Below are 11,578 nucleotides of genomic sequence, written 5' to 3'. Positions count from 1 at the left end.
CATGGATTTTTGTCACTGGTATTATTATTTTTTCTTACTTTCACTTGGGGTATGATTCGGCTCTATGTTCTGGAACGACAGTTTGCAGCCTCCAGGGGGACGTAGCTAATTATTTCTTTATTTATACATAATTAACTAAAACGTGACTCATGTGTGGACAGACGAGGAGGAGGAGGAGTTACTGCTCATCATCACTTTACAATAAACAAGGAGATGAAAACACAAGAAAACGCTGATTGGGAGTCTTGTTATATGAAATATTCAGACGTCTTGGTGACCTAAAACAGTTTAACGAGAAAAAAATGTGTGAATGTGTAGATGAGGTCTTAATTATGTTTATTTAAACCTGTAAAAGGCTCATTGCATGGCTGCTATTATGTTTATGGTCTCAAAAAAAGTATAAATTCCAAGTCTCACACTGTAGGGTTTGTGCAAAATGTATCAATTATGCTTTTTTTGAGACCATATAAACACCTTTGTGTTGTAAAATATCTAGAATGCAAAACAACGGCTCCACGACGCTCACATGTCCAGTAGGTGGCGATACTACGAACAAATACCAGAGAAGAAGATTCTGAGAATGCTATAGTTAGTTATGTCTTCATTTATACATGTTTGACCTCTCATGTGGACAGAATTTAATTTTATAACATGGAGGAAAACGATCTGTGTGTCCGTGTCGACTTGGCTGAACTTCTCTTTGACGTGGGGGGGGGGCTTCGGTTACTGGCCTGTGATACTGGTGACATAAAGGAACTCGCTCCTTCTGAGGGTTTAGGTGTGATTCTTAAACAACGACGCACAGCTTGTGTTGCTCGAGCTGGAGGATATGATACGAAGCGGTCCAGCCAAGTCGAAAAACAATCTGCAACCCAGATTTGAAACAATGCAAAAAGGGGGTTGAGGAAAAAACAATAAGATGAGAGAAGAAGAAGCAGAAGCAGACGAGACCGACCGAGTAATAAAAAGATGAAACGTGAAACTCAGTGATAACATCAGTCAGAGCGAGAATCAGTGCACACACGAGGGCTCGTCTGCTCACGTACAATGCATGAATGAGGAGACATCCGTCTCTACAAAAAACTCTTAGAATCTGACCTCAGATCTGCGTGGGAAACTAAAACGATGACTCAGCAGACGCGTCTGATCTGCAGGATAAAAAGGCCGAAGCAGCAGAGACATCTCAACACACAGATACTGAAACAGGTAAACTTTTACTCAATTATTCATGCATTCATTTGCAATGTGCTCCTGTGTGTGCATGCATGTATATGCATGTATATGTATATATGTACCTTCAAGATGGAGCTTATTTTAACTGCTTTATGTACTGCTGTTTAGTTTAAGCTATAATATTACATCATATCATATGTTTTTTTGTGTATAACTTTATAACTAAAGCAAGGTTTAAATACAGGAAAAAGAAAATACATGTAGTAGAATAACAAGTGTTTCCTTCTGAAATACATGAAGTGATTCCCTCCTGGTACCTCATGTATACTTAATACGTATAAATAATTGAACTATAATACTTTAAACCATCGGTTATTAAAGAGGTAACTGGTTGTTATTCAATAGAGTTTTGCTGTATTATGTTTGACTTTTTGCTGCTGTGTTTTGACAGTCGACCCTCCCTCTTCATCACCATCATCATCATCATCACCATGAAAGCCCTCAGCGTGTCTCTGGTTCTCGGCTTCTTCCTGACCCTGAGCCAGGCCGCCCCGCTCAGCAACATGACCCACATGATGATGAAAGGTACGAGAAGATGCACAAACCCGCCGGCTATTATTACGTCCCACAGAGCGCCGCTTACGGGAACTTCCTCCCGCAGCGGTGCTCCGGGTCCACCTGGTCCACCGGGTCCACCGGTGACCGGAGAGAAGATCCCCAACGTGGCTTAACATGATTAAGAGAGACAGGAGTTTATCTACACATCGAGTTTGGCGCCATCTGTTGGCCGTATTATTGACAACAATACAAAGCCCGATAGCATCGTCACACCGATTGTTTTATCGTTGGTTTTCGGAATAATAATGCTGTAATGACATAAATCAGTTGAATGAACACAAGATGCTTCAAACCTTCAAAATCAAACTGGTGATTGTGTTATTAAAAGACTTATTGTGAAAAATGTGTTTCTTCTGTAGACAGTGAGCACTACTGCCCGTACGGCTGGTCCCGCTATGAACAGCAGTGTTTCATGTTCATCAACAGCATGAAGACTTGGATTGAAGCCGAGGTGAGGACCGACACGACCGCTCACACGTTTCAAACCAAACCAAATGTGTGAAATCTCTCTCTTTCTCTCTCGCTCTCGCTCGCTCTCTCTCTCTCTCTCTCTCTCTCTCTCTCTCTCTCTCTCTCTCTCTCTCTCTCTCTCTCTCTATCTCTCTCCTCCCCCCCCCCCTCCAGAATTTCTGTCTGTTTGTAGGGGGCAACCTGGCATCCGTCCACAGTTATGAGGAGAACCACTTCCTCCAGTCTTTGACCGAAGCTGGCACCTTTGAATTCCCCCTGACCTGGATCGGCGGCAACAACGCCGTGAATGTAAGGAAGTCTTTTCTGGGGAAATTAACTAAATATTTAAAGTTTTGTACAAAATACAAACTTTAAGATTTGAACGTGGTCCAATAACAAAACCTTTAAATTGTTGCTTATTTTTTTAAACTGATTTATTTGCTGTATATACATTTGTTTGTTTGTGTCTTCGTATCCACAGCTGGCTGTTTGGACGTGGAGTGACGGCTCTAAGTTTTACTATAAAAACTGGGCCACGGGCCGCGAGATATACCTGCTGGATGCAACCAAGCGCTGTCTGCAGATGAATTTTGGATGTAATGAACTACGCACACACACACACACACACACACACACACACACACACACACACACACACACACACACACACACACACACACACACACAATAACTTTTTTTTAGATACTTAAACCCTGGGAAATCCCACCCAAGCTCTGGTTTTTTCTCATCGTATCGTCCTATAGCCTCTCGGTGCTGTTCTTGTTTTTGTTTTCAAAACCGTACATTTTGGTTGTAGTGGACCATAATGTACTAAATGAACATCATGCTGTATTGAAGAAGACTTGAAACTAGAGATTGAGACCATAAACTCATGTTTACAATGTTTACTGAGGGAATAACTCAAGAGAGAAGTAGAGTTATTTTAGACTAGACTTCTATACAACCAGAGGAGTCGCCCCCTGGTGGACACTAGAGAGAATGCAGCTTTAAGACATGAAGCTTTGACTTCTTTCGGCAGAACCGGTGTTTTGAAGCCTTGAGTTCAGCAATTTAGCAGCAACCAGTGAACAGGAAGTGACCATATGTGGACTGAGGAGGAGTGATGTAGAGACGCCGTATACGTCTCTGGTAGAGACCTGTCAATCACTGTGTAGCCCCGCCCCTAAAGCATCCCCTGCTTTATGGTCTGTTTGACTCTAAACGGACGTTAGTGTGTCATTTTCTGTTTCGCTAAAAAATAAAGTGTGCTAACACGAGTAAATTCTATCTCTAAATTGACTTTCAACTCCAAAAAACATGCTTCATTTATGCCAACCGTACGTCGGTGAACGTTTTCTTTGCATGTGCAGCTTGAAATCCCTGAAGTCAATATTTTCTGATCATCTTCTGTGTTTCAGTGCTCAAGAAGTGGATGAACGCCCCCTGCAACAACACTCTCCCTTTCATTTGTGCCAAGATGATCTGAAAGCAGCCGGATCCAAAAGCTGGAGTTTCATTTTGTTTTGAACAGATGCGTCAAAGGTTTTCGAGTCCACCTGCCGAGATCTGGTCCAGGTCTATCCATCTGAACTCCCTGTAGTCCATCTCGTATCTGTGTCGACATGTATGACCTCCTCCTGTTGGATTAAGTCAATACAATCATTAAAGCTATCGATGCACACTTAGCTGTGTTAGTATGAATGAAAACTGGAGTAAAGGTGTTTGATTAATTCTTCTTTTAAATGTGTAGTGTGTGCCCTCAAATTACAATGCAAATAAAATAAAAAAACTATAAGCATAAAAACAATGTGTATGTTTATACATTTCTTCTTGTCTGAGATGAGATAAAAAGTAAAGTTGAATTCCTAGTTTCTAGTTTTAAATGAGGCAGCTAGTGTTTTGTAGTTTAATTCAGGATAAACCACAAAAACACACAAAGTTATGTACAGAATAAATACAGTGTTTGTGATGTCCTAACGCTGCACCGCATACCCGTTTGGACTCAAACAAACTTCAGTTGCTCAATCGTTCTAATTTCACAAAACTGAAAAAACTAAACAAGCTTTGACTCTGAGGAGAAGTTCTACTCTCAGAAATAGTGTTCACTGTATCTAAACAGAGAGAACGTTACTCTAATATTAATATGTTTAAGGAGAAATATTAATAATAAATCAGACTAAAGTCAGTGTTTGTGCACATAGTGACACATGCTGATTGTGTGTCATGAAGTAACCCTCACGGTCATTTCCCAACGTGACGTCCTGCTCTGCACGGCCGGGAAATTCAACTCTTATTTATTTATTTTATTATTTATACTTAAGTTTAAAACTACTTGATTCCACTTTAAAAAAAACTTTAAATCTCTAACTGTAAGATTATTGATGCAGATAAAATAATAAGGAATGATAATGGTTGCACATTTTTCACTTTGCCTTATTTCTATTATATATTATAATTTATGTTAAATATTCTAATGAGCGGCTAATTAAAGGTTGAGGTCTCAGTTGATTGATAAATATCTTTTATTGTACACAATAAACAACATTTTTAAACCATTTGTCAGTAGGAATGTTACTATAATCATTCAAAAATAATAATGTTTCATTAACAATAAAAGTTTTATAACATTTTTGAGGTTCTTTACTTACTCCAATTTCTGCTACCTTAGTTCTACTTTCTTACATGTCATACTGCTGTATTTACTCGTTACATTGATTTTACATTCAAAACATGCGATCAGTTTATGAAATATGATGCATCGTCACAGGTCAGTTATGTTGCTGATTTGTGTGAAGCTCTGCTGGTTTTTAAATGAGGTCAAGAATAAGAATATATAAGAATATATAATATATAAGAAGAATAATGAATGTGTAAAAAAAAACAGTAGAGCCCCTGAAGTCACTGAAAAAAATATGATTTTGTTGTACAAATATTGTATATAATTTTGTGTACAAAAATGTATGTAATTTAACAATTTGGAAAGAGAGTACTGCTGGTAATACTTTTTTAATCAAGTAGAATTTCAAATCCAGGAGTATTACTACACTGTGGTGATGCTAAATGTAAAAGGTATTGTGTAACCACACGTCAAAACGATTAACATGAGTTAAAATATTTTAAAAGGTTATTATTGGACTCGTACACACATCAACACATTCAGAGTTATCAGTAAAGCCTTCAGTCCTTTTGCCCTTTTGTCCCTCCACCAGCAGGCTGACCGTGAGCAGCGGTGACTCAGGTTTGGGTAAACTGTCCTCGGCAGATATTGACTGTTCTTTTTTTTTCAGCAGATCAATAATAAGTGGACCCCGGAGGATAAATAGCGGGTAGAATCACATGTCAGGGCCAGAGAGAAGGAGTGAAGGAGCACCGAAGACGAGGATTTGAGAAGAGAAACTTCATCACGATGAGGACGCTGCTGTGTGTGTGTGTGTGTCTGTGTGTGTCCGCCGCCTGGGCTCAGGACAATCTGGAATATGACGACTACGATACGGTGAGTGTTTCCCTTCAATGAGATCATGGTCCACATCCTAATAATTCAATGTTACCGTGTAGTGGAATTATAATTTAAAAAATAATTACAAAAAAATGAAATGAAATTAATGAATCAAACCATGTTAATTAATTGTTTTAATTAATTATATGGATCTTTAAAAAAAAAAACTATTATATACAATGTAAACTCGATCAAGAAAAAATATGACAAAATGTATTCATTTCCACTGTCTCTTCTTGTATTATGTTGTTAGTACTATTATTCATTATAGTCATTATAATTGTTATTAATTAATTAATTAATTGTTATTTTTAAGGTGAAAACGTGTCTTCTTTCAGATTAGTGGAAAGAAAACTTATATTTTACTATATATATATATATTGTACTATATTTCCGTCTGTAGATTTCTCATAAAAGTTACCATTAGATAATGCCTCATTTGCATATTTAACATTTCAGATTGTAATTTAATACAAAATGTCTTTGTGTAAGTAATCATGATGATATGTTAGTTAATGTTCTTAGAGTTTCTCCCCTTAATATGTCAGATATTCTGTCAAGAGCATATTCAATACAGATTTTTTTGTGCAACACTAAATCTATTCACTATTAAAAAGGCATTTTACGCTTTCAGCCGCTTATTTTGTGATTCAATTGTTTTTAGTGTTTATATATGACACTGCATCATCTAAGATGTCACAGCTTTATTTTCATCATCAGATTAGATGGATTTTAATCTTCTAATATGTCACAACATTTTTCTTTTATCTTTGGACAACAAGGTGTCGTCTTCAAAGAATGAAACAGTAAGTAGAAAATGCTTGATTTGTATCGTGAATTACATTTATTTTTGATATATTTTGTATTCCTTCCTCACGTCCTGTTTCCTCTTGTCTCCCTTCAGACTAAAGCCGGGACCGTCGACGTTCGTGGTCACCGTCCACTAACAAGGGGCGGGGACAGCTACACCCGTAACCGCTATGCCCCGCCCCCGATCAGTAGCGGCGCGAGGTACGCTCAAACACGGACACCTGAGACAGAAATAACAGACACGATCATATAGATGTATACATATTTAACATTAGGGGTATTGCATTTTAAAAACTACAGAAACAGCAGCAACATTTACTGAAAGTATCAGAAGTTATTTCATACGTTTTAATATCATTCCTGATGCATTAATGTTTTATTTTAATGGTTAAACTAATATGAATGTATTTAATATATTTTTATGTGATTTAATCTATTACCATTTAGAAGGTGAGTATATGATTTGATTGTAAACTATTGAAAACTACAGCTGTTAGATCAATTTCCATTTTAGAGTACTTTATACTTCATTTCAGAGGCAAATATTGTGATATACTTTTCACTTCAATACACTTTTTTAGGAGTTATAGTTTTTCAAAATGAATATGTGGTGAGTTTATAAAATATGCTCCATTGTTGCAGATCCAGTAGATTATTCTTATTATATTTCTTTTGGTGAAGCATCCATTTGCTTTTTCGTCGCAGGTATCGCGGCCGGCCCACCCCAGCTCCAGTCGGAGGACAGCAGTTGCAGGAGAAGGAGAAGCAGCCGGATGAAGGAGGATGCACGCATGCCGCAGAGGAGATGGTAGGAGGACGCGGCACACGATCACCCAACCACCCGTGTCACATGTTTGTGTGTCACATGTTTCTGCTCTGATGTCAAAAGCATCAGCGCACGTTTGTAGACGCCTTTGTTCCAGGTTTACAGTTCATTTCAGGAAAGAAACAAAAGGCAGAAACTTGAACTTTGGTATTCAAAATACTATACATCAAGATGATTATGATGCACGTATGTAACTCTTTCTTCTTGGGGCGTTTAAGAGGTAAAAAAGCCCTTTGTTTGAACCAATAAAAACATTACATTGACATTGGTTCACCTGTCTGGAGCAGGTTTGATATCTTCCAGCTCATTTTCATCCATAAATCTGTTCATGGATAGAAGGAAGTCAATGGCTGCCTCCCTTCTTTTAGCCACTGATTCACAGACAACTAACTGGAGATTCTCTCGTCCATCAGGGTGTTTTGTGTCCCACTGGCTGCGAGCTGAAGACCATGCTGCTGAAGCAAGAGAGGAACGTCAAGACGGTACAAACTGAACTACATCTTATAGTTATCTCAGCAATGAGAGAATATGGAAGGATACGTTGGCTGCGTGGACAAAATGCATGGAATTCATTTGCTGTCATATTGACTTCCTGTTGCATCCATCTTTTTTCTTCACAGAGCATTAATGAACTCAAGCCTCAGGTGGAGGATTTGTCCCGATCCTCCAACACCGTCTACAACTACGTCAACAGCATTTCCAACTCCCTGAGGGAGAGGCAGCGAATCATCGGCGGTGAGTCTGACTCAAGATCAGCCGGATAATGTCGGTAAATTATGGTTTACGAAGTGCAGAATGGATCCGCAAGTCAAGGTTCAACCAATCAGGATCGTTTTGAATAGTTTACAATAAAACAAGAGCCTTCAATGCTCTTCTGAACGTGTTGTTCTTCTTTCGGTAAAACTGTAATGATAATGTTAGTAGTCATTACATTACATTACAGTCATTTAGCAGACGCTTTTATCCAAAGCGACTTACAATAAGTGCATCAACATTGGTAATCAAAAGAACTACTAGTCACCAGAAGTCATAAGTACATTTCCTTTAAACAAGCATCTAAGAGCATGAAGCACTAGTCATGAATAAATGAAAGATGACTGACGCCCAGTTTAACAACGTTTTCAACATTGGTCCCTCTTTCCAATCTTTCTCTGAAACTCCCACATAATAAGTTGAACATAATAATACAAACGTAGTTTAACATAATTTTAAACATTATTTTGCACTTCAATGGTTTTGTACAATTCAAACATTTCGAATTCTTCCCTTGTGCACCTCCTCTGAGTTGTTTCTCTGCCTATCTCAGACAACAGCAGGGTGGTCAGTCAGTACACTGATCGGGTGGAGGAACAACACGCCTACATCAAGGAGACGGTGGACACCACCTTCCCCTCCAGCATCAGAGTGCTACAGGTGAATAAGAGCTGACACTCTTCTATTAATGTCATGTCTCAGAAATGTGTCTTGTTTTTAGCTGTCAGTAAAGCATCATCTTGGAGAGAAATACATGATGAGCTTGAATCTATTGCAGAGAAAGACTGAAACAAAAAGAAATACAATATACTAATCTAGTGTATCCAAGCTTAAAGACTGCAAATACCCCCTGATGTAATGTACTGTATACTGTGTGCTGTGTGGCTGCAGGGGGTCCTGGACAAGATCCGGCTGAAGATCCAGAAGCTGGAGAAGGCCATCCAGGGCCAGAGAGAGGAGTGCAATGAACCGTGCAAGACCAGCTGTCCCATACCGGTGGTGTCTGGTAAGTGTGGTGACCCGTAGAGGTCTCAATGTTCAATATATGCAGGCGGCAACTTCTGCTACCGCCAATCTTGTCGTTTTTGGTAGAACACAAAAGTAACTGAACTTGTTCTCCTGTGTGATTCAGGTAAGGAGTGTGAGGACATCTATCGTCGTGGAGGAAAAGACTCCCAGATGTACTTCATCCAGCCCGACGCCTTCTTACCTCCATACAAGGTCTTCTGTGATCAGACCACTCAGAACGGAGGTGAGAGTAGAACTCAGTTAGGCCACCTAAACTTTCATTTTTTATTAGTTTGTTAATACCGTGGATATGTTGGGCCTTTGGTTGAGGAATCTGTGTTTAAAAGAGACCTCCCCCCACCCCCCAGGATGGGTTCTCATCCAGAACAGGCTTGATGGCAGTGTCGACTTCGGCCGACGCTGGGACGAATATCGGCGCGGTTTCGGCAACACCGCCTTCGATGCTGGCAAGGGTCACTGTGAGACTGCAGGTAAGACTTTTATACCACGAGAGGCTGAAGGGAGTGGAAGCCATTGGTGGGAAGTAACTGAGTACATTTACTCAAGAACTGTACTTGAGTAGAATTTAGTTCGGTAGTACTAGCATACCTTTCTCCTCCGTCACCTGACAGGTGAACACTGGCTGGGCAATGATCGTATTAGTCAAATAACCAAGATGGGCCCCACTGAGGTTCTCATTGAGATGGAGGACTGGACAGGAACCAAAGTGAGTCCTCTACATGTCTATTTACAGCAGAAAGTATTAAGTGATCAACAGAAAGTTTATCTGCAAATATTTTTGGAATGGTTTGAGTCATTTTTTAAGCAAAAATTCCAAACTTTCTCAGGTTTTTGGTTCTAAAATGTAGGAATTTGCTGCTTTTCTTAATATTTTCTGATAGTAAAGTAGAAATCTTTTGGATTTTAGACGGTTAAAATACAAATTTAAGGACAAAAAAAAAAAACACAACTAAATAAAAATGTAGTTTCAGTGAAATAAATCACTAAAATTGTATAACAAATTTCATAGTCATAGTATAGTAAAGTATAGTATAGTCAAAAAAAGTAAAAAAAAAAAAATCTGAGTATAGTATAATGAAAAATGTGTAAATGCCATTGTATAGTACGTGGTACATTATTTTTTATAAAGAAGTCATTGTATAATATGTCGTAAAAATATTGTGAATGAAAGTTTTTGCAAGTTGTCAATAACAACATATAAAATCATAGTATATTTTGTCCTAGTAAATATTAAAGAGTCAGTATTCTGTCGTAAGACAGTAATAAAGACGTCATTGAATAGTGGAAATAAAAGTCTTCGTTCTAATATTAACCAACGTTTCATTATTGCTTAACTAATATATTTAGTATTTTGGATAATTTAATTCCAACTCCTCAACCTTTCATGTAGGTCCATGCCCAGTATCGCCAGTTCACCGTCATGACAGAGACGGCCAACTACTTGCTGGCGGTCAACAGTTATTCCGGCAACGCCGGCAACGGTTTACTGGAGGGCTCCTCTGAACTGTTCGGTGAAAACCGCACGATGACCATTCACAACAGCATGATGTTCAGCACCTACGACAGAGACAACGACAACTGGTAAGTGTCCTGCTGCTGGCGACAAAACCCAAAACACTGGCAATTCAGTTAACCAACAAGTCCTTCAAACAAACCGGCTGACTAACTCTTAATAAAGACACACCATAGTGGGGTTTGAAGAAATCAACAGCTAGTTGTTGCTAACGCATAACACGCCATTGCCAAACACATTTCTCTGTCCCTGTTTCCCTGAACCAGGGTCCCCGGGGATCCCTCCAAACAGTGTGCCAGGGAGGACGGCGGCGGCTGGTGGTACAACCGCTGCCACTCGGCCAATCCCAACGGCCGATACTACATGGGCGGAGCCTACACGCGCCAAATGGCCAAGCACGGCACCGACGACGGCATGGTGTGGATGAACTGGAAGGGGAGCTGGTATTCGCTGAAGGCCATAAGCATGAAGATCAGGCCGTACTTTGTCCCGAGCTAGTCGCGTTGGAGAGCACGCACACACGTAGCACATACAGGAAACCGCCAAAATAAAAGACACCAAAGTAAATGGGGCCCCAACTAGAGCCACTAGAAAAGCTTCACAACTCTTTGTAGCGTTGACTAATATTCCTGTGTCCTTTATTTTAGCTGCAACCTTTGTGTTGATGGACACGCACGTTTACACACAACTGTTTTAACAAAATAATGCTTTAACTTCAGAAGAAAGTGAAATGAGAATTTGACGTCAGAGAAACTCGTCACGTCTACAGATGAAAGAGAAACTGTTTGTGAGTGAATGTGTCGTGATCTCTCTTGCGATGTGTGTCGTCTTCAGTGTGCGCTACTAGGACTACTGCTGTCCTCCACTACTCAATAAACACATTGAGGAACATACTTTCTGTCTGCTTGTT

The 11,578-nt window shown here is 39.4% G+C and overlaps 2 protein-coding genes across 2 annotated transcripts; both read left to right on the top strand.

Moving 5' to 3' along the window:
• Positions 1-1,131: 1,131 nt before the first annotated feature.
• eslec (eosinophil lineage-specific marker) lies at positions 1,132-2,749 on the top strand (the record flags this gene model as incomplete). Its single annotated transcript, XM_068713769.1, has 5 exons — positions 1,132-1,206; positions 1,625-1,758; positions 2,151-2,242; positions 2,416-2,550; positions 2,723-2,749. Coding segments are annotated over exons 2-5 (348 nt in total), but the record flags the coding sequence as incomplete, so codon positions are not given.
• A 2,827-nt stretch (positions 2,750-5,576) lies between these two features.
• On the top strand, positions 5,577-11,561 carry fgb (fibrinogen beta chain). The gene is made up of 13 exons (XM_068713084.1): positions 5,577-5,734; positions 6,520-6,543; positions 6,642-6,748; positions 7,253-7,355; positions 7,787-7,855; positions 7,994-8,108; positions 8,680-8,786; positions 9,018-9,132; positions 9,259-9,378; positions 9,503-9,625; positions 9,767-9,861; positions 10,546-10,736; positions 10,935-11,561. Exons 1-13 carry the CDS (start codon positions 5,648-5,650, stop codon positions 11,164-11,166), a joined length of 1,488 nt encoding a protein of 495 aa, XP_068569185.1. The 5' UTR covers positions 5,577-5,647; the 3' UTR covers positions 11,167-11,561.
• The last annotated feature ends 17 nt before the right edge of the window (positions 11,562-11,578 follow it).

Source organism: Cebidichthys violaceus, unplaced genomic scaffold, assembly GCF_023349555.1.
Source record: "Cebidichthys violaceus isolate CVI_PGR_0920_01 unplaced genomic scaffold, fCebVio1.0.p SCAF_19, whole genome shotgun sequence".
NCBI classification, from domain to species: domain Eukaryota; kingdom Metazoa; phylum Chordata; class Actinopteri; order Perciformes; family Stichaeidae; genus Cebidichthys; species Cebidichthys violaceus.
Note: the sequence above shows the minus strand (reverse complement) of the source record. Positions and strands in the feature narration are given on the sequence as shown.